The sequence below is a fragment of the Eretmochelys imbricata genome, chromosome 25 (genome assembly GCF_965152235.1).
Source record: "Eretmochelys imbricata isolate rEreImb1 chromosome 25, rEreImb1.hap1, whole genome shotgun sequence".
Lineage (NCBI taxonomy): Eukaryota > Metazoa > Chordata > Testudines > Cheloniidae > Eretmochelys > Eretmochelys imbricata.
This window is the reverse complement of record NC_135596.1, coordinates 16,318,344-16,341,113: the sequence shown is the minus strand read 5'-3', so window position 1 is coordinate 16,341,113 and position 22,770 is coordinate 16,318,344. Positions and strand designations below refer to the sequence as shown.

Sequence of the window (22,770 nt, the reverse complement as noted above, 5' to 3'; positions counted from 1 at the left end):
CTCTAGGACTAGCTCCTGACCCTCACCCCATGGGGCTGCGGAAAATGAGCCTGAAGGACTTGTGATTAGCATTGATTTATTTCTTCACACCAGCTCTTGGATACAGTGATCTTTAGGAAATTTTACTTTGACACTTTTGACATTTTTACAGTAAACATCACAAAAACAGGAGGCTGGATGTGCGTACCTGCGAAATAGAGAGAGTTCGCCAAGAAAAATAAATAGAGGGAAGCAACGCACCAGGTTTGGGCATTGATAGAATTCGATCTACTGCTTCACAGTCTCTACAATAACACATTACTATAGTAACAGACAAGGAACAGCGAGGCCTGTAGCAAACTAGCACCCTTCAGCTGCTAGTGCAACATCCTGGGGCAGGTGGGGTGTCAACCCCACCCCCAGCATGGAATGGGGCAGCAGTTCGGTGGCTTGTTTCTTTGCTTGAGGCAAACCATCAAAGTTTTTCCTCTAGCGCGAGGTTTCCATTGGTCATGCACCACCGGGCTGGGGCTAGTTTGGTACAGGAGTGCCTTGGCCCTTACTCAGCTTTGTTTTTAAATAATAGATTTAAAAGTGATATTCACAAGCAGGTTCATACCACACTGATAAAATAAATATATCTGCACAATCACAGCACAGCATGTCACACCATGGTCACTCACTACTTCTATTTACAGGAAGGTTGTTTTTATGTACAAGGAGGAAGACAGCAGGAGCATAAATTAGCATCTATTTATACAATAGTCAGGAACTAGCCATCCTTGGTGGGGGAGAACAGAGCAGCAGAGGAATGAAAGTCAAGCGGCTCTTCAGCCAGCCAGCGTTATCGGCCAAGGCCTCTGTGCTAGCAAGGAGAAGTTAAGGGGAGGTGTAAAGACAGGGCTGGAACACATCTCTATGAAGAACAAACCACCTGCACTAATGCCTTACTGGGATCTAGACGCACCATTTAGGAAGTGATTGAATTGTCAAGGTTAAAATCCACATCTGCCCCGATGCAACCCCAGTGTGTCACCCCCTCAGCAGCACTACAGCGAAGGGAGCAGGTCTCTGGTTCCATGGGGCAGGGCTGTTTGTTCAGGACCAGGTGGACTCTAGTCCTTTAAGCTGCTGTCCCCTGAGCAGGGCTCCTCCCACCACCCAGCAGCAGGGATCCAGCTGGGAAGGAAGGAAGCTAAGGAACACATTGGCCAAGCTGAGTCAGCTGGTTAATGCAGGATTCTGCAATTAACCCCTCCCCCCCTTCCAGCAAGACACAATTATCTATAAACAAGGGGGCACAATCAGGAAATAGTTAAAAGCAAACAACAAAAAAGTTTCTCCTACCATCCCAGGTTGGAAAACTGGAGGGTACGGGGAGGGCGGGGTGACGCCCCACGGAACCTGCAGACTCTGAGAGGGTGGCCAGAGCCCTTTCAAATCCTGCCAGGTGAGAGCGGACAGACAACTCCTCGCTATGGGCCATCCCACCAGACCTCGTGACTGGGGTGTTCAAGTGGGAGTACAACTGAGCGTAACTAGGGCACTGGTTACTTGGAGGGGTGATGTGGCCTACGCGGGCAGAGGGGGCCGTCCTGCAGTCTCTAACAGGCACAGTCCTGGTGGGGGGGTGCTTGCTGGTCAGTCAGCTGCGGCCCTTGTTTCGCACCAGTCACTGCTGGGTCCGCCGTGTCTAGGGACTCGGACATCTTCTCGCAGATAATGTCGACGAGCCGCTCGAATGTCTGCTTGACGTTGATATTGTCCTTTGCGCTGGCTTCGAAGAACTCAAAACCTGCCCAAAGAGAGATGGGAGAGTGTGAGACTGGCAGCCGGGAGGGACTTGGGGCAAGGCAGGGCCTTTGCTCACCAACAGGGGCCCCTGCAATGCACCTTACCAAACGATTCCTAAGCCCTGGGAAGTATTTTTAGCTGGGATAATTAAAGACCCTGGAAATTAATCTGTCCCAGGTAATTACTTTTACATGGCCCGAAATGTTCATGGAAAATAACAAGGCAACCTCAGCAGCAGGCAGGGGCTGCATAGGCAGCGTCAGCAGCCGGGGACCATCGCTCTGGCCAGCGAAGTCATCCCCCGGCTCTGTTAAATGGCCCGGGATGTTCAGCTCAGACTCCTGCTCCCCATCACAGGAGCTGCTGATTCAAGCTAACTAGGTCAGTCAGGGGAAGGCATTTTTACAAGCTTTGCATCTCTGACGGCAAGAGCTGAGATCCGGGGCTGGGATTCCACCAGCTTAGAACCAAGTATCAGTGCTCAGCATCCCTAGAGCTGAGTGTTTTCTGTGCAGCCAGGTGAGACCCACATGCAAGGGACCCCACCTTACAAAGCCCAGCAAATACCCACGCCTCTTTGATCAGCAGTTGGGTCTTGACTGACCGTTTAAAGATGTGGGGTGGGGGTAACTTAACATTGATTGCCCAAGTCCCGTCCAGGTAGGTGACAGAGTCCATGGGCGGGGCCACTCAGGCTCCTGCTGGCTATAGACAGTTCTCGTCATGTGCATGATAAATATGGAAAGTCTCTGAATTTTTAAGGGTTTTACAGGTCCTCCTCTGGGCTGTTAAATTTTAATGGGACACTTTGCAGGGAAAAGGGTTTAGTTATAAATCCATAAACTCGCCCCACGTTCTAAACTGGGTTCAACCTGCTGTTCAATCCACCCAGGCCGACTGGTTTTCCAACCACTTTACAGCAGTAAACGCAGGGTTTATACGGTTATAATAATAACAGATTATAATAGAAACAGTTGTCGAAAACACTGGCGCTGGCTCGGCAATTACAGTTTTGCTAGAAGACAAGCCATGCTGCTACTTAATGACAGAATTATGGCAAGTGCAATGAGTCAATTAAATTACTCTACAGGAAAGAAACAGACACACAGGTCCCCTCTCAGGGTTACAGCTCCTGTGCCTGCCACACAACCGCACCACCTCCACACACGCGCGTGTGCACTCGCACAGACACAGGTCCCCTTGCAGGGTTACAGCTCTGTGCAGCACCCCCCATCCTCCCCACACCTGTCAGGCCCCTAAAAGATGCTGCCCAGGCCTGCAGGGCACCGTTACGGCCATCTCTCAGCACAAGGACGTCCAGATGCCTTTTGGGGCAGCAAATGCTGGTGCTCAACTGGCCAAAGAACCTTCCCATGCCCAGGACTTACCCACGGTGCTTCTGACCTGCTCTTGTGCAAGGCAGCGCAAAGCCCCAACAGCTCGGCAATGCCTGGAACCCTCTCAGATGCTCACATAAGACTGAATCCTGAAAGGGCCCGAGCGGCGCCAACCGGAACCTTGCAGGGTCGGCACGTTACCTAGGCTGGGGCTCAGTGCACAGCACCCAGCACTTACCCAGGTGCTCCGCCAGCTGGCGCCCTCTCTCCGCCGCCACAACTCGCTCATCCTCCATGTCGCACTTGTTACCCACCAGTAGCACCTGTGCATTATCCCAGGAATAGGTCTTGATCTGGGTTGACCTTAAAGCCGCAATAGGGGAACAAATAATCACAATATTCAGACAGCAGGGCTGTGGGCAGCTGGTTATAGACAAAGGCCCAGATTGTCAAAGGTGCTGTGCTCAGCGTTGCAATGCCTAACTTGATTTAGGAGCCTTTAGCTCATTTTCAAAAGTGATTCACACATTAGGAGCCAAAATCCCATTGACAGTTAATGCAATTTAGGCTCCTAAATCAGTTAGGCATTGCAGTCCTGAGCATAGCAACACATCAATACTTTTAAAGACTCCGGGCCAAAAGTCCCAGATCCCAGCCAGAGACTGAAGCCTGGTTCTCTGGGTCAGTGGCAAGAGGCCTTCACCCCCCAGCCTCTTAGCAGAGAAGTTTCGCCTTCACCCCATTTCAATCAAGCCATCAAAGCCAGACTGCCAGAGGGCATGTCAGAGATCTACCACAGCTGCAGCCACAGAGTGTGAAGAAACCAGCAAAGCAGGAAGAGACCTAAAGAGAGAGCTAATGGGAAGAGAAACCAGTAGCAAGATGCATTGGTGGTCAGTGCACAGAGAACAGGGGAGCAGAGGAAGTGGGGAGAGGGGGACAGCAGAGATGGAAAAGCTCAACCCCAGTGCTGGGGGCAGGGGCCAGACGAGCAGCCTGGACACCCCATGGCTAGCACAGAATAGACAGCAACAGAGCAAGCTGGGCTCCCCTCCTCCCACAAACCACTCTGCGACTTGCCTGCCCCCAGCCCTAGCGTGCCCAGCTGGGGTGTCCAGGGCTTCAGCTTCTCTTGCAGAGACTGCCATGAGGGGCATGCCTGGGGGGCTGCGTGCGAGTGTGCTGAAAACACGCCACGTGTTCTCTGCACCTGGGAACCAAGTGCCAGGAAAGGATTTCGGTCACTGCCCATCCGGGAACCAGCCTCCTAGGGGGAGAGCTCTGGACGCCGTCACCAACGGCCAGAGCCAGGCAGCCTACCACCAGCAGCGCGAGATGCACGGAACGGGCTGGCAGGGCCCAGCACAGGCTCAGTTAAAGGCCAGGAGCTGTGCATGTACGTGGGACTCTCCAGCTACACAGCAGGTCTGGGCAACATCGGGGAGGGGAGGGCACTAGGGTGAATTTCTGAGAGATTCCCAGTGATCCAGGGCTGAAAGCAGAGCCTGGGGAAGTGGGAACCAGGCCACGCTAGACTGACAGGACCCTCTCTGAACGCACTTGGGGGCTGTTTCGGTCTTGCATTGGGGAGGTAGTGGGCAGCCCAAACAGCCAGCCAGGCTCAGTGCCAACGGGACACGTTCCAGCCCGGATTCCAGCTCTCGCACTTGGAGCCAGGACCAGTTCCACGGACATGGCCCGTCAGTGGCTGCTTGGGGCACCTTGGCACCTGGCTCAGGGCAGCTCTCCCAGCCTGCTGCAGAAGTGTTCCTGGGGGCTCTGAACTCATCTCGCTGCCGTGGGCTGGGGGAGGAGGCGGCTCCTGGCCCAGAATTTCTGCAAGGGCTGCACTTCGTTTGGCTCAGGTGCAGAGACAGCCCACGCGGGCGGGTTATTAGCCAGGCTGCTGACAGCACAGTACTCAAGGCTGGGGACCACCCTGTGGGGGGAGCCATGCTGGCTGCATTACAAGCAGCCCCTGTCCCCTCAAACCTGGGCAGAGGCCAGGAATCGCAGTGCACAGAGGAGGGAGAAGCTCCAGGCAGCAAACCTTGCCCTGTCTCTGGGCGACAAGAGCTGGGGGCATCGCAGGCCAGGCCAGGCCAGCTCCACCCCGCAGAGATGTATTTACCCAGATGTAGGAAACACCCACGTCAAATGGGTGGGGGCCGCAGCGGAAAGGCAGCCAGCAGCAGCTGTGCAGAGTCAAGCTGCAGCCCTAGGAGGAGGCAGGGGGTGCAGGCGCCGAATGTGCGTGTGGGGGGAGTTTCCTTAGCAGAGGAAGACTGTAAGTGGGGGAACATCTTGGCAAGCTTCGAGAAGACAGCAGCCCCTTAGGAGCACGGCTCTGCAGCGGAGCGGGACCTAGAGGGCACCTGGTGACCAGCTGGCGGCAGAGAGAGTCTGTGCTGTCCTCAGAGCCGTCGCATGCAGGGAGTGCTCCCAGCGGGACCACAGTCCGTGGGCATGCAGACATGGCCTGGGGGAGGGGTCCCGGCTACACAGTCCAGTTCGGGACTGGGGCTGGGCAGAAGCGCAATTAGACATCTGCTGAGTGGCCTGGTTGCCGGGTCCCAGCATGGCTAAAGTGACGGCAGTGAGAAGCTGGCTCTGCACGATGGAGAGGCTTCCTCCCCCTCTCCCCCATCCTCACTGGCTCTGCTAACGAGACGCTGGCCCCGTCTTGGCACTGGCCAAGGCTCAGTGTTGCTTTCCCTTCCCGGTGCCCTCAGAGCCACCCGCTCACCAGTCCTGCACAGCGTTGAAGGACTCCTCGTTGGTGATGTCGTACATCAGGATGAAGCCCATGGCCCCCCGGTAGTAGGCGGTGGTGATGGTCCGGTACCTCTCCTGGCCCGCGGTGTCCTGGGGAGACCAGAGCAGGGTCACTTGGGAGCAGCAGGAAGGATGTGGGAACTCACCCTAACTTCCGTGCACCCCCCGCCCGGGCCCCGGAGCTCCAGCACTGCGAGACGGGAGGAGACGGATCCTGCCTCTGAGATTTAAAGAAGGAAAATCCAATGTTTAGCCAAGTCTCTGGAACTTTCTCCCAGGGCTGCTGACCCCCACCCAGAATGATCTAGGGCACGGGGCCAGGCCAGTGCGCCCCCCTGCCCCATTCGGCGTTTCCTGGGCTGGGAGAGCGCGGGACACGGCAGAGCGCCTCTCCCACACATCCCCTCCCAAGCCCGGCAGTGAGATCACACCCAAGCAACCCTGCGTGTGCCATGGGGGTGGGGAGGGGGAGGGGGAGGGGGCCTCCAGGGAGCCCTGCCAAGGAGCAGGGGGAAGAGGAACCGCGACTCCCTGTCTCTGGGGTTTCCCAGGACAGCTGGGAGGCTCAGCCAGGCCCGCATTGGAGCTGCCTGCGATTCACCATGGCAACCTGTCCCCGTGCCAAAGGGAGCCTTGGTCCCACACTGTGCGCCCAGCTCCAGGGACAGGCTGTGGTTTGCCGCCTCCCGCAGGCAGCTCTCGCACCCAGAGCTGGTGGGCCCAGGCCCTCCCTTCCCAGCCCTGCATGCGGCTGCACCAAGGGCAGGGCTGGGGCCCAGCCAGCGTCAGAGCGATGCCTGCAGACACCTCCTCCATGGCCCCACAGACCCCCACCGACCCTGCCCCAGGCCTCCAGCCATTGCTGATGCATCCCACACACGTGTGCTTCGGGACGCCACAGCTCCCCCCGCATGCACACGCCTCTTGCCAAAGTGCCCCGCCCCTGCATGCACATGCCTTCGGCTCCCGCACTCCCTCCAGCCACTGCGGCGAGCAGAGCGGGGTGCAGCCGGCACAGTGGCTCCGACCTGCAGGAGTCTGGCTCAGGGCCAAAGCGGCGTGCTCAGTTTGGGAAGAAGCCGGCCGGCCCCGGGCCCAGGAAAGAAGCCCGGGGTCTGAGCAGGGCTGTGAGCCACAGCACCCACCCGAGACATTTGGCCAGACCCTGCCCTGGGGATCCATGTGGAGGGTGCCCTGCCCCAGTCCTCCCCGCAGGGACAGGCAGAGGTGGGGAAGCACCTCACAGTCTGGCTTTGGCCCCCTGGTTCCTGGCAGCAGGAGTCCCGAGTGGCCCTACCTGGGCATTTTTTGCTTCCTAGCAAGATCTGACCCAGAGCTCCCACAAGTGCTGGTAGGGGCGGGGGTGGAGGGCAGGATCCAGGGAGTTTAGTCATCGCTCCGCTCCGTTATTTGGGACCCACAGGCCCCAGGAGCTTGGCAGAAGCCCCTGCTTATTTGCCTGGACAGTTCAACCCAGTGCTCCAGAGCAGTGCAGGGCCTGGGAACACCCGTGGCTGTCGGCCTGTGGAACAGGTGCTGCAGGGCAGGCCATGGAGAGGAGAAATCCACCCCGAGCACTGAGGGCAGTAGAAGCAAGATGTTCACCAGTCGGTAAAGCGACACCCGTGGGCAGCTCCAAGCACTTCAGACAATCACCAGCCCCGACTCCTCGGTGGGGGTGGGAAAGATTCCTGCCCATTTCACAGATGGGGAAACAGAGTCAGAGAGGCCACATGAGCCAAGTGAGTGGCAGGGCTGGGAACAGAACCAGGGACTCCTGGGTAAGTCCCTACTCTAACTACTAGGTAACTAACTGTATAACAAAACCGCCCCAGTGGCTGGCCGACTGCAGCGCTACTGTGCCAAGTAACTGTTCAATATCTTCATAAATGATCTGGAGGATGGTGTGGATTGCACTCTCAGCAAATTTGCGGATGATAAACTGGGAGGAGTGGTAGATACGCTGGAGGGGAGGGATAGGATACAGAAGGACCTAGACAAATTGGAGGATTGGGCCAAAAGAAATCTGATGAGGTTCAATAAGGATAAGTGCAGGACCCTGCACTTAGGATGGAAGAATCCAATGCACCGCTACAGACTAGGGACCGAATGGCTAGGCAGCAGTTCTGCGGAAAAGGACCTAGGGGTGACAGTGGACGAGAAGCTGGATATGAGTCAGCAGTGTGCCCTTGTTGCCAAGAAGGCCAATGGCATTTTGGGATGTATAAGTAGGGGCATAGCGAGCAGATCGAGGGACGTGATCGTTCCCCTCTATTCGACATTGGTGAGGCCTCATCTGGAGTACTGTGTCCAGTTTTGGGCCCCACACTACAAGAAGGATGTGGATAAATTGGAGAGAGTCCAGCGAAGGGCAACAAAAATGATTAGGGGTCTAGAACACATGACTTATGAGGAGAGGCTGAGGGAGCTGGGATTGTTTAGCCTGCAGAAGAGAAGAATGAGGGGGGATTTGATAGCTGCTTTCAACTACCTGAAAGGGGGTTCCAAAGAGGATGGCTCTAGACTGTTCTCAATGGTAGCAGATGACAGAACGAGGAGTAATGGTCTCAAGTTGCAGTGGGGGAGGTTTAGATTGGATATTAGGAAAAACTTTTTCACTAAGAGGGTGGTGAAACACTGGAATGCGTTACCTAGGGAGGTGGTAGAATCTCCTTCCTTAGAGGTTTTTAAGGTCAGGCTTGACAAAGCCCTGGCTGGGATGATTTAACTGGGAATTGGTCCTGCTTCGAGCAGGGGGTTGGACTAGATGACCTTCAGGGGTCCCTTCCAACCCTGATATTCTATGATTCTATGAACTTGCCATCCCCACCCAGGGGTCTCTCAGGTTGGAGGAGCTCCCCGTCCCCAGTGGGCTACCCTGGACCAGCTGAAGCACACGAGGCAGAGACGGGGACTGGCAGACCTGCCACGGCATCGCTGCTCAGGAGAGGAGAGGTGCGTTAATTGAACCCGTCTCTCTCCAGGGCTGGGTTTCAAGCAGACGAAGGGGAGGACTTTGGGGTGGATTCGCTAAGAGTCTCAGCCTGGCCAAGAGACCGGTTCCCGATTTCCGCTCTGATCCCACTGGAATCGCCATGTCTCTGGTTTTATATTTGAATTATTTTATGATTCTTCCAATCAAAGAATTTCCAAATTCTCTGCAGATCTACCCTTTCCCTTTGGGCCACCCCTGGCTGCAGGGCATGCTGGGAGGCACTGACAGCAGATGCCAGCTGCCTTGCCAGGATCACGTCAATGCCGAGGAGCAGGACCCAAGCGGGGCTCAGCTGCAGAGCGGCCAATAGGGGCTGGGACTGTCCTGTCCAGGGAGGCCCGTAGGGAGAGGCAGGCCCAGGCACTCCCGACACACCAGCTTCTCATTCGCCTGCCGTTGAATGGGAAGGGGGAGCCCTTCGTTTCAGATGAGCCTGTGGGAGTGGGGTGCCCGGCGATTAGCCATATGTCTGCGTGAACAGCCCAGCTCATCGAGTTTGCAAAGAGCAGCCTGAAGCAAGGCTGGAGAAGCCCCTCCCTACGCACCCTGACAGAGGGCAGACGGACCAGAGGAGCCCAGGGAAGAAAACAGGAAGCCACAAAATTTACAGGGCAAAGCCCAGCAGGCAGGGGCAGGAACACCCCCCGCGTGCCCCAATGTTCAGACAGCCGCCCTGAAGCGGTTCAGTGTCAGACAGGGGCTCCCCTCCCAGCAAGGGACCGTTCTGCTGCCTTCAATGCTACCAGGGGAGCTGAACGCAGCCCCAGCAAAGAACCCCGAACTCGGCTCTCCTGAAAATTAACCCCCACTCTGCACTCCCAGGCAGTGGCTTCATTAGGCTGGGAACTGGCACGTGTGCCCAAGAGACCCCTCCCCGCTCACCAAGAGTCACCAGGCTCATCGCTTCTCTGGTTCCACCACCCAGAGCCTTTCATCGCTGCGGCAGGCAGCTCAGAGCCATGAAGCTGCATTTACATCCCACGGGAACGAGGGCAAAGCCACCGCAGCTAAATCTGTCACTCCGGCTACTCCCTCATCTCTGCTGCTGAGACTGTTCTGGGCGCGTCTGTGTTGACGCTCTGTGCCCGGGGAGGCAGGGAGCCTGTCAGCACACGTCGCTGTGGAGCGCGAGGCCACCTCTGAGCGTTCTGGAGCCAAGGCCTTGGGCTCATGGCTCCTTCCAGAGGCTGTGTGTGTGTGAGAGTGGGGGGTGGAGGGGGCCAAGGTGAATCAAGGTGGAGCTGACAGCCTGGGTGCAGAGCAAGGGGCAGCCCAGGCTTGCTCTGCAGCGGCTCGGTGGAGGAGCTGGGAAAGGCCATGCTGTAGAGCTGGGCTTTAGAACAGCCCTGAGCCTACGCGGGGTGCTCAGGTTCTAGGAGACAGCATGGCCACAGCCACCACCCGTCCAAGCCTCTTCTCACTGCCGCTGTCCCACGCGGACCACAGTCCCAGGGTGTACACAGCACACCAGGACCCCTCTTCTGAGGGCCACTCTGCCAGGCCGCCGCGGGGCTAGCAGCAGATGCAGGATGCTCACACTTCGTGGAAGTGGTTAGTTAGCAACCTGTGTCCTGGGGGGAAAAAGCGTAAAAGAAACCAGAACCGGCATCACCCATGTGATGTCCGACCTTCGGAAAACACTCCGGGCTGGTTATCACTTCGTGAACATCTCCCCCAGCAAGCACCGATCCCATGGTGCCCACTGACGGCCTGGGGAGAACACGCCAGGCATACCATGCAGCAGCCAAGGCCGGAGGGCCAGTCTAAGCCACAGGGAAGTTGAGGGTGGCCGAACAGGACTCCCCAGACTGAGGCCTGGCTAGGACTCTGGGTTATCACCCGAGCCCTGGAGCAGCTGGCTGGGCCAGGGAGGTTTCAGTGCACATCTCCTGTGACATACAGCAGCACAGAGCCCACCTCACTGCATCCCACAACCCCCAGCGCCTGCTGCGACCACAGCCCCTACCCAGATCTGCAGCTTGATGCGCTTGTCGTTCCTGTAGATGGTTTTGACTTTGAAGTCGATGCCCACGGTGCTGACGAAGGCGGGAGTGAAGGAGTCATCAGCGTACCGGAACAGGAATGAGGTCTTCCCCACGCTGCTGTTCCCGATGATCAGGATCTTGAACATGTAGTCGAAGTTCTGATCCGAGGATTCCTTCTGGCCATAGCGGGAGTCGGTAGCGGAAGCCATCTGCAAAGGGAAGCATACGGCAGAGCTGGGCTGGTGGGGGGTACGTGCTTCCTGGGGGATTCAGGCATGCTCGGCCCCATGGAGTCACCAGGGTGGCTGCTCCCCGCTCAGACCCAGAGAGACCCCACCACCAGCTTCTGGGAGATCAGAGCGAGGCCACGTCATGCAGTATCGCACCCCATCACCCCTCTGGGTGCAGTAACATGGGCGGGCACCGTGAAGCACCAGAAATGGCACCCAGATATGCCCACCCTTTCTGCCCTGCAATGGGGAGGGGGGAGGCTCATGGGGGTGCCCTTCCGGTGGGTCATATCTGGTGTCATTCGCAACGGAGTACTGCAGCGTCCAACACCCTGGAACGAAGGTACAAGGTTTCTCAGCGAGGGCGGAGTGACCAGAGAGCTGGGAACAGAATCCAGGTCTACGCATACCCAGAACGGATTGGTCAGATTTTAAACATGCTCCTCTCTGCCATGCTGTTTTAGGATAACCCTGAGACCCCAGCCCTGCCTGAGCCTTGCCCCATGTTTCCCCACTGGCAGCTGGGGGTGATCACAGCACATGCCACCCACCAATGCGGTTGATGCAGGAAGTTGGACCCGGCAGAGGACACCAGCCCCAAGCCAGCTGGGCTCTCTGATCCAGCCTCTCCCAGACCTAGCTATTCCACAGGATCTCCCTGCCCTGTTCACAAGCCGGAAGCCACGAGGCCCAGCAGACCACAGGCCCGGGCTCCCTTTCTGTCCCGGCACATACTCGGGGTACGTTACACCCGGAAGTCGACGAGGGGGAAGAGGCCCATTCCACCCAACCCATCACCCAGCCAGCACAAAGCTGCTCCTACAGCCTGCTCCCCAGGGCAGCACCCAGAGCAAGGCTGTATGACTCCAGGCACAGCTCCCCTCATCCCGCCCTGGAGAGCCCCATCATGGCCTAAAGCCTTCCTGCTACCCACCTCGAGTCTCTGCATCTTCATTCCGTCCCCCTGGCCTTGCCCTCAGCAAAGCGCCCCATCGAACCCCGTGGGCTGCTGCTGCTTGGCCGAACTAGGCAGAGTTCCTTCCCGATCCCCTCAGAGCTCAGCCCCTCCAGCCCCCCAGGCAATGCCCCTGCTCTCCCCAGACCTTCCTGCACTTTGTCTGCAAAGGGCCGGTACGAGGGGCCTAGACAATACTGCGTTTCCCCCTCGCCCCTTTGACTTGGCCAAAGGCTCAGGCTGCGCTTGCTGTGATCCTTGCAGCCCCTGCCAGGGCTCATGAGAGGTGCCGGGCGGGGACAGTCCTGAAGACTGATGCCCTTTGATTACCCAGTGAGCAGGCAGAACACCATGGGCAGCTGGTGTCCGCTATTCCCCGCACCCCCAACCCTGCTAAGGGGAGTTCGAGCCCCACAGCCCATTCAGGCCGGGGCCCTTGGGGGGATGGGCAGCACGGGGGCCAGTCTGTTCCAGGTGTGGCAGCAGTTCTGTGCCAGTGGAAACAGGACCGAGCCCCACAGCGCCGTCAGGGATCCAGACCCATGATGACGTTTCTGAAGCCTGTTGCTGGCAAGCGATGGATATTCAGGGTCTGAACAGCTGGTGGTGACACAGCAAGCAGCATCTGCGAGTGGAGAATGCCAGGTCCGTAGCACTGGGCACAGCCTCTGGGTGTGGAAAGAGGCGACTCTGCTCCCCAGGTTCAGTGGGGCAGGAAAGAGACCATTGGGAAAACGGAAGGTGTGACAGACGGGCCCCCAAACAGCAGCCCTTTGCATGGAGCCCCTGTGGCTCACGCTGGAGGCGGGACGGCTCTCTGCAGCCCCCATAGCTGCGCTCCGAGTCCTAGATGGAGCGGGAGCCCAGCTTGCAGGAGCCTTACGGCTACCAGCCTGGGGAAGCCACACGCGTGTGGCAGTTCCTCCCTGGAACGCTGCTCTCAGCCGTGCCTGCACAAGGGCCTCTGCTTCCTCTGCTCATCACCACCTTTGTCTCCCTCCTTCCCAGCTGCTGGAGTGAACTGGAGCAAGGCACCAGACAACACTCAGCATGCGCCTCAAGTCCTGCTTCCTCCCCAGCGTGGAGGGGCTAACCCAGGGCAAGCTCTAGCCCAGACTCCTCGGCTGAGAGTCCACCCAGCTTCAGCACAAAGCAAACTCAGGTCTCTGCCACAAACTCCTCAACTGCTAATGTAGCTGTGAACTACCCCAGCACATGCGTCAACCAAAACAAGGACCCCTCGGGGCTTCTAACGGAAATGGCCCCCCCAAGGATCTGTACGGGGACCAACAATGTTCAACATATTCATAAATCATCTGGAAAAGGGAGGGAACAGTGAGCTGGCACAATTTGCAGACAATATAAAATTACTCAAGATCGTTAAGTCCAAAGCTGACTGCGAAGAGTTACAGAGGGATCTCACAGACCTGGTGGCTGGGCAACAAAATGGCACCTTGAGACTCAGTCTAAGTGCAAAGTCATGCACATTGGAAAACATGATCCCAACTGTACATACAAAACGATAGGGTCTAAATGAGCTGTCACCACTCAAGGAAGAGAACTTGGCATCATCCTGGCTAGTTCTCTGAAAACATCCGCTCAATCTGAAAAATCAGCCAAAAAAGCAAACAGAATGGTAGGAACCATTAGGAAAGGGATAGATCATAAAACAGAAAACATCACAAGACCACTTATAAATCCATGGCACGCCCACACCTTGAATAGTGTGTGCAGTTCTGGTCACCCCATCTCAAAAAAATATATGAGAATGGGAAGAGGTACAGAGAAGGGCAAGAAAAACTGCTAGGGATGGAACAGCTTCCATGGGCGATTAAAAAGACGGGGACCGTCCAGCTTGGAAAAGAGACGCCTGAGGGGGGAACATGATTGAAGCAAAGAAAACAGGACTGGTGTGGAGAAAGCGAATACGGAAGCGTTATTTATCTGTTCCCGTCACACACAAGCTAGGGGGTCATGTGTTGAAAACAAACAAGCAGACGTACTGCTTCACACGGCATACCGTCAAGCCATGGAACAACCCATGGTCATGGCCTGGAACGTTGTGAAGGCCAAAAGTAGAACTGGACTAGAGAGTTAGATATTTTCATGGAGGACAGGCCCATCAATGGCTGTTAGCCAGGACTGTCAGGGATGCAACCCCACGCTCCAGGTACCCCTCAACCTCCAACTGCCAGAAGCACCTGGTACTGGCCACCGTGAGAGACGGATATTGGGTTAGATGGACCATTGGTCTAACACCAGCATCGCTATTCCTAGACCAGTGGTGCCCAAGACACAGAGACGTCCCTGCCCAAAACAGGGAGAAAGGGAATACAATCCCCATTTTGCAGGTTGGCAACTGCGCCCAGAGAGGTTATGGGCATGATTATCAGTGGCCAACTCTCCTGGGTTTTCAATGGGAACTGGGTGCCTGAACTCTCTCAGCTGCCTGTGACAGCCCTACCCCAGTGACACTGGACCTCTGGGGCAGAGCAAGGAACCAAGCCCAGATCTCAAGACTCTGTCTAGAGCCTTCCCCACAAGGCTACGCGAATGTGGAGAGGCATGTGGCTGAAGGAGCAGGGTGAGAGCACCCTGGACAACCCAGAGCAAAATTCCTGAGAACTAAGGGCAGGTCTGTGCCACTAGATTTTCCAGGGACATAGCAGGGCAGACAGCACCAGCAAACACTGTTGCTCTGGGAGGTCCCAAGAGCTTTGAATGCAAGAATAGATCCAGGAGGTCTGTATTTACTAGGTCCTGAGACAAACTCCTTCCCCCCAGAAATTAATGCTCCCTGTGAAGTAACAGTCCAAGTGCACCATGGTGTTTTTCCCATTATATAAGCTTCCTCAGAAGAAGCCCTTGAAGCGAACAGCTTGCATGAATAGATAAGGTTCCAATTTCCTTCTTGAGGCAGCCAGCCAGTGCGGGCCTTTGATCCATGCAGCTGTGATGTTCCTGCACTCGGTCTGAACCACTACAAAGCCAGGCCTCCACTACTGGGTCTAAAGTGCATCCCACCGGCCTGGGTGCTGGCAGCAGCCAAAACCATGCAAACAAAGTAAGATGTTTTAACATAAGAACGGCCACACTGGGTCAGACCAATTGTCCATGTAGCCCAGTGTCCTCTAACAGTGGTTGGGACAAGACAGGTCAGAGGGAATGAGTGGAAGAGGGCAATTAACCAAGTGATCCATCCCGTCGCCCAGTCCCAGTGTCTGGCAGTCAGAGGTTTAGGGATACCCGGAGCATGGGTTTGCGTCCTTGACCATCTTGGCTAATAGCCCCCTGATGGACCTATCCTCCAGGAACTGAGCTAGTCATCTAGAGATTTGCTTTGTTTTACAACAAGCAGCATGAAAAACACTAGTGAAGTCAGTACAAACTAAAATTTCATACTGACAATGACTTGCTTATACTGCTCTATATCCCATGCACTGAAATGTAAGTACAATATTTATATTCCAATTGTTCTATTTTATAACGATATGGTAAAAATAAGAAAGTCAGCCACTGTTCAGTAACAGTGTGCTGTGACACTTTTGTATTTGCATGTCTGATTTTGTAAGCAAGTCGTTTTTAAAGTGAGGTGACACTTGGGGTATGCAAGACAAATCAGACCCCTGAAAGGGGTACAGTTGTTTGGAAAGGTTGAGAGCCACTGCTCCACACCATTCAGGACTTTACAGACCTCTATCATATTCCCCCTTAGTTGTCTGTTTCCTAGACTGACGAGCCTGTCTTTTTACTCTCTCCTTATAGGGAAGCTGTTCCCTCCCCCTGATCATTTTTGTTGCCCTTCCCTGTACCTTTTCCCTTATAAACCCAACTGTGCCTCCTACACACCCCCTTTTCTAAAGTCATACCAGCCCCAATATTAGTGGGTTAGGGTTAGAGCCAAGGTAGAATTTCCCCCCCAGTTTACCTGAATTGGATAAGCAGCTCCCGAATTATGACATCCTAAAAACAAAGGCATTCACTGAAGCTCATCAAGTCTATTATTGTGCCACTTTGTAACAAAAGGAGCAGATTCTCCAAGCTGAGATCTACCCCCAGGTTTGAGATGACTCGGTTGTGATCAAACATGAAGAGCTGTTAAACATTTTTAACAGGGGCACTCTTGTGGATCATCAGCCCCAACAAGCACTGCGTAGCACAACTTGTCAGCGAGAGACCAAAGGCAACATTGTCAAAAGGGCCCAAGTGGCTTAGGAGCCTAGGCCCTATTTTCAAGTGACTTAGGCACTTGGAGCCTAAATTCCATTCGCTTCCAATGAGACAAACTCTCAAGGGACTAAATAACTTTCAGAAATAGGACTTAGGTGCTTCTGAAAACATTACCCCAAAGCTCTCGTTGAAAAGCCACCAAGGGTAGGTCTGCCCTGCAGCTGGCAGTGCGATGGCAGCACGGGTCCGCACGACCATGCCAGCTTGAATCTAGCGAGCGCAGCTGGCTACAATAGCCATGACAATGCAGCGGCAGGGCTTCGGCGCGACCTGTGCAATGCACGCTGGGGACATGCTTGCATTAGCTGGCCCACACTGAAGCTCAGGCTGCCATTTCTTCACTGCTATTTTCAGCCATGCTTGCTAAGTTAACGTTAGCACAGGTACGCCAGCGTGTGCTGCATCACACCTCATAGAATCATAGAATATCAGGGTTGGAAGGGACCTCAGGAGGTCGTCTAGTCCAACCCCCTGCTCAAAGCAGGACCAATCCCCAATTAAATCATCCCAGCCAGGGCTTTGTCAAGCCTGACCTTAAAAACTTCTAAGGAAGGAGATTCCACCACCTCCCTAGGCAACGCATTCCAGTGTTTCACCACCCTCCTAGTGAAAAAGTTTTTCCTAATATCCAACCTAAACCTCCCCCGCTGCAACTTGAGACCATTACTCCTTGTCCTGTCCTCTTCTACCACTGAGAATAGTCTAGAACCATCCTCTCTGGAACCACCTCTCAGGTAGTTGAAAGCAGCTATCAAATCCCCCCTCATTCTTCTCTTCTGCAGACTAAACAATCCCAGTTCCCTCAGCCTCTCCTCATAAGTCATGTGTTCCAGACCCCTAATCATTTTTGTTGCCCTTCGCTGGACTCTCTCCAATTTATCCACATCCTTCTTGTAGTGTGGGGCCCAAAACTGGACACAGTACTCCAGATGAGGCCTCACCAATGTCGAATAGAGGGGAACGATCACGTCCCTCGATCTGCTCGCTATGCCCCTACTTATACATCCCAAAATGCCATTGGCCTTCTTGGCAACAAGGGCACACTGCTGACTCATACCCAGCTTCTCGTCCACTGTCACCCCTAGGTCCTTTTCCGCAGAACTGCTGCCTAGCCATTCGGTCCCTAGTCTGTAGCGGTGCATTGGGTTCTTCCCAATGGATTCTGCACTTGTCCTTGTTGAACCTCATCAGATTTCTTTTGGCCCAATCCTCCAATTTGTCTAGGTCCCTCTGTATCCTATCCCTGCCCTCCAGCGTATCTACCACTCCTCCCAGTTGAGCTTCTCACACTCAGGCCTGGGCTACGCTTTAAATGTAGGTTGACATGGCTACAGCGCTCCTGGGTGCGCACTTTTCACCAGGCTCTGCAGACCTTACCCCTCTGCATCTACGCTCTGCGGCTATGGGCCACAGCTATGTGGCTGCCGCCCCCCAGTGCAGACGTGGTCTCACTCTCTCTTTTTCCTGCAGAGCCAAACTGCAAAGCTTAACTCGACTCTCCAGGGGTTGTCGTTTGCATAGCACCTACCACAACAGGGCCCAACCTGGCTGTGGCCTTGAGGGACTATTGCAATGTAAATGTCACAGAATCATAGAATCTCAGGGTGGGAAGGGACCTCAGGAGGTATCTAGTCCAACCCCCTGCTCAAAGCGGGACGAATCCCCAATTTTTGCCCCAGATCCCTAAATGGCCCCCTCAAGGATTGAACTCATAATCCTGAGTTTAGCAGGCCAATGCTCAAACCACTGAGCTATCCCTCCCCCCAAAACACCACAACAGAGAGGACAAAAAGCCCTGCAATACAAAAGTGAAGCAGAGAGGCCATTTGTAAATTCAGACATTAAGAATTGGTGGTCGCCACGGCTAAGCTTCAAACATGTCATCGCCAGACCCCAGTGGGAGGACAAGAGACAGTTACCTTCACTGGAGTAATCGCTCTCCTGGGCTGAACAGCTCCCGCCCTGCTGCCCAGCCCTAGGCCCCTGTGCTCCCCACACACACTCAGGACCCCTGCTCCTCTCACCGTAGCAGATCTGTGGAGGACTGGGAGGAGAGAACAGATGATCAAGATTGGCTGTTTTGCTAAAATAATTTACTGGGAATGATTCTGGGGAAGTCCTGGGCCCATTTTCAACAGGGGGAGACACTAGATGCCTGCAGTAGATTCCAAGGTCAGAAGGGCCTAGGAGGGTGCTGTTCCCCTCTGCTGTGAGCTTCTTAAGAGGGAGAACCTGCAGCAAGCCTTAACAGGCTGATTGGAGACCCCCACATGTCTCAGAAGGTTCACCAGGGACCACCCCTTGACCCCTCTGTAACCCTTAGTAGCTTTTTTGGGGGGGAAAGGGGAAGAAGATAACCATAAACTTTGCAACTTGGAGCAGAGTACGAACGGATACAGGAGCATCTTCCTGAATCTGCAGACAGACCTTTCCATTGCCTCTGCTGCTGCAGGAAAGAGTTCTTTTCAGCAACAGCATGAAATTAGTTTCAAGTATTTAGTCTCAGCACCTCAGGGAAACTCAAGAACCATGTCAACTTCAAGTTGGGCGCTCCAGTCATCTGCAGTAGGGAAGGCACAAAACAAGATGGCTGTGGGAAGCAGCACAAACCTCCTCTCCTTGCCATAGGCAGGAGGTTCTTCAGACAGGCAGATCCTTCTCCCTTCCAGCAGCTTGACATTTATCAGATCCCTACCACCCAGAGCTGAGAAAGAGCCCTGAGCATGGTCCAGGGGCAGCTCATTGGTAAGAATCCCAGAGTCAGGGAGGGAATGGGGGTTGGCTACTGCTTCACACCAGGGAGTTGCCCGCATACCCTGCAGACGCCCACCTTCTCAGATTTGCAGGCTGGCCCCGGCTAATCGCTTCAAATCTCCGGTGACGTTTCCGAGCCCTGTTTATAAAGCACAGAGACTAGATTCGGCTTGATCTGAGTTGTACCAGGGTGCACAGTAGCATGAGCTTTTAGCTCCAAGATTTAAGTACGTGGGATATTGCTTGCACCGGGTATGCTGTCTCCCTTTACCGCCAATTGAAGCTGGCAAGGTGGGTGAGCTGCATCTTCCCTGTTCTAAGGTCACCCTTTGCAAAGGAGAAACAGAGACTCCCGAGCCACAAAGTACTTCTTTCTCTTTCTGTGAAATAATATCGGGAAATGCGACCTTATAACCTCATTCATAGTCACTACTGGGCAGACTCCTGCTCTGAGTCTCTAATCGCACTTCCTGAAAAATTGTTGTACCTTTGTTTTAGTCTCTGATCACTTAATATTCAAGCAATAAGGTGACAGGCAGAGTACACGAGGCAAGCGTGTACGCAAGGCGGTGTACGTACGATGCACAAGGCAAAAGGTTGAACAACTTCAGTTTTGAGTGCAAAACTCACCCAGAAATACATGGCCACTTTCTGCTTCCCTTTATCAAACTGAACTTACAAACAGCCAGGAGGAGGAGAGTTTTTGTTTTACAAGTGCTGTCCCCAGTCCAAAGGCACCTCAAATAAGGAGCAGTCGGACGTACTGGACAGTACAGCTATGGTCATGCCATTACATGCCGTCAGGAAGCTTTAACGGTGCACCGAGCCGAACGCCATTTCCTAATAAGCTGCACAATTCAGAGTTTGGGGGGAAAAAAAAAATCAAGAGAATTTTCAGCCTCTGAGAAATCAGCCCTGCTCCATTTCTCTAAAGCCAAACAGAAGAAAACCTCCAAACACGTGTATGAATAAGTATGTATCCGATTAATAAGTATGCATCCACAGTATGCATCCGATGAAGTGAGCTGTAGCTCACGAAAGCTTATGCTCAAATAAATTCGTTAGTCTCTAAGGTGCCACAAGTCCTCCTTTTCTTTTTGCGAATACAGACTAACACGGCTGTTACTCTGAAATCATGAATAAATCCTGTTTACATGGCTAATCTGCCAGCAATCCAGATCCAATAGGAACTATACAATCCAGCAAGTCACTTAGCCCATTTTAACAATATGCAATTTAACTCAAATAATGGGTCTCAACATAATATTAGTCATTTGGCCCTTGTGGACCAAGTTCATATTTAGAGAAACATTTTATTGCTACATTAAGCCAGCCACTTAGTGAGCTAGCTCCTCCAGTGCATTTTAATTACAGTACTCTTAATACCTGCAGGCAGCTTTCCTGTATACCGTCTCCAAGCATCTGCATTGAACGAGGAACACACACCTCCTCTGACAGGCACATGGAGACCCCAGCAATGAGCTAGCGCTCCAGCGAAAGGGAGGGCGATTCCCCACTAGCCCTGCTGCCCCACGACTTAGTGTTTGCCACCCAAGTAAAGGCATCTCTCTTCTGCCAAGGCTCAACTAAGACACATGACCCAAGCCGCACCGTAAGGGACACAAGAGAAGGGACCGTGCCGATCAGGCTGGTGGTGGGCTCCATTTCTGTAATGCCTTTGGACAGGGCAGCCCAGTCCTGGCCTGGCCGAGCCCTCTATTTTTCATGAGTCTATGGCAAGATTCTTCGTAACCTCACAGCGTCCTGGTGTAAAGTAACAGACACTAGTGACCCTGCGCTAATGAGCAAAGCTTGGTGTGGAGGCAGATTTGGGTTGGTAAAGTCAGATAATTACACTGACCTAGGCAAGGCATGTTGTGAGGAAGAGGGTAACAATGAAGCTGGGCTGTACCTAGGACCTGGGCAATGAGTGTCTTTCATTAGCTAGGGCTTTTCTGAGGGAGGGAGCAGTTTTACTCTGTAGAGAGGAGTGTAGAGATAGCAGGACTGAAAAGGGTTTGTGGTATGTCTGCACCAAAAGCTTCTGCCCTAGCAATGGGCGTTCTTCTCCTGTGTTCTTCTGGAAATTTCATCCTTTAATATCACCCAAGAAACACAAAACACCCATCATTGTAGGCAGATCATCTCAGTCACTGGTTTGCCTTCACCATGCAAATGTCACTGAGTGCACAGATGCCAAGGCAAACAATCACTCAGGCCCGCACATCCATTTTGCTCTCTGTTTTAAGAGCAGCATTAGGCACATGTGAAGTTAGTTATACCACCCATCAAAAGGAGAGCAAAGCAGTAACCTTATACACCACTGCATGGTACAGCAGGAACCAACTAAGCTGCATGCTTGGTTGGATGTGTTAATAAATGATCGTCACTCAGAGACCAAGGGGTTGAGTGGATGCAGATGGCTTCAAGCTATTCAGTTGTCTGTACCATTCAGCCCTCAGAGTCCCCACCCTCCTATCAATCATTCATATTAAAACATCCTTAACCAGCTCAGTGTTCTTTTATTTAACAGGCTTTCTCTGGATTGCATCAGTGAGCACCCCCCCCCCCAACACTGGCAGAAAAGGCTGCATGTACAGCAAACACCACGTCTATGTTATTCTTTGAGGCCCAGCCAAATCTTCTGACCTGGCACCAACCAAGAGAAATGTCTCACCTGGGGCCCAGAGAGAGAAATATTCAGTGACCCTGTTTGGTCCCCTGAACCTCCATGTTTCCCCACGTTACCAGCTGAGAAATCACATTTGCAGAGCCTGGCAAATCACTGGAACGGATTCAGCCTTCGGTCCAAAAACGACCCTTCAATATGTTTTATACAAATCCCTAAAATGCCCCATCACCCCCACTCCAGGTAGGAGGCCAAGGAGCTCCCGTGCACCCCAGCTCCCCTCAATCCCCCCGCCAGACAGGCCGCGTAGGTGGAAAAGGGGGGGGGAGCGGAAGCTCGTTTGCTCTCCCCCCAAGGCCGGACAGAGACGGACATGGATGCAGAACGCTGACCCATGCACCCCCCCCGCCAGCAGGTCTGTGTGCATGCATCACCCAGCGGGGTTTGTGCACACAGCCCCCCATTGCTCTGCCATGCGAGGGGCGCCCCCAAGCACACAGCCCCCCTCCCTCCATCCTTCAGCAGGAACCGAGCCCCCTGCTTGCCCCCCCTCCCGTGCAGCCACGAGCCCCGCCCGCTGCATCATCATCCCCCCGGGTGTCAAATGAAGGTTATCGCCCTGCACGCGGGGGGCCGGGCGGGGCTGCCAAGGGGGACACGGGGGCGGCCGGGGGGGGGGGCGCGCGCTCACCTCCAGATCGCGCTCCCCAGGCTTCTCTTGCGCCAAATGCAGCAGCACCGCGCGCGGCCCCGGCAATTGCAGAGCCCGGCTGACGTCGCCAGCATTCCGAAGGGGCGGGGACCGGTATGCAGATGAGAATATGACGTCAGGAGGCCGGAGACAACCCATTCTGAGCTTCTCCCTCAGGTTCCGGAGGAGGCGGGCTTCTACCCAATCTTGCGCGATGATAGGCTCGCGCTAATGATTGACAGCATGAAAGCACCACCCATTCTACGCTTTCGTGAGCTTTTGAGTGACAGCCTCGAGCTCGAGCCTCCTTTAGGGCGGCCAGCTGGCCTGGTCCCTCAGGGGTGGCATAGCCCCCTCAAGGCAGTGGCTGTTATTGGCACGTGACGTGCCACCCCTCCACACCATAGGGCAGTGGT

General features: G+C 54.5%; 1 protein-coding gene across 1 annotated transcript; it reads right to left on the bottom strand.

Annotated features, from left to right (window-relative positions):
* Positions 1-59: 59 nt before the first annotated feature.
* Positions 60-22,480, bottom strand: RAB3A (RAB3A, member RAS oncogene family). The gene is made up of 5 exons (XM_077842055.1): positions 22,355-22,480; positions 10,847-11,074; positions 5,857-5,975; positions 3,349-3,473; positions 60-1,774 (listed from the first exon to the last, which is right to left on the bottom strand). The coding sequence occupies exons 2-5, from the start codon at positions 11,072-11,074 to the stop codon at positions 1,584-1,586; spliced, it is 663 nt and encodes a 220-aa protein (XP_077698181.1). The 5' UTR covers positions 22,355-22,480; the 3' UTR covers positions 60-1,583.
* Positions 22,481-22,770: the final 290 nt, after the last annotated feature.

Bases quoted from the DNA above. Each gene is read 5' to 3' on its own strand.
- RAB3A (XM_077842055.1), bottom strand. From the start codon at position 11,074: ATGGCTTCCGCTACCGACTCCCGCTATGGCCAGAAGGAATCCTCGGAT. The intron at 3,474-5,856 runs GTGAGCGGGTGG...TGCGGCTTTAAG, and splicing joins TTCAACGCTGTGCAGGACTG to GTCAACCCAGATCAAGACCT. The intron at 1,775-3,348 runs GTAAGTGCTGGG...CTCTTTGGGCAG, and splicing joins CCAGCTGGCGGAGCACCTGG to GTTTTGAGTTCTTCGAAGCC.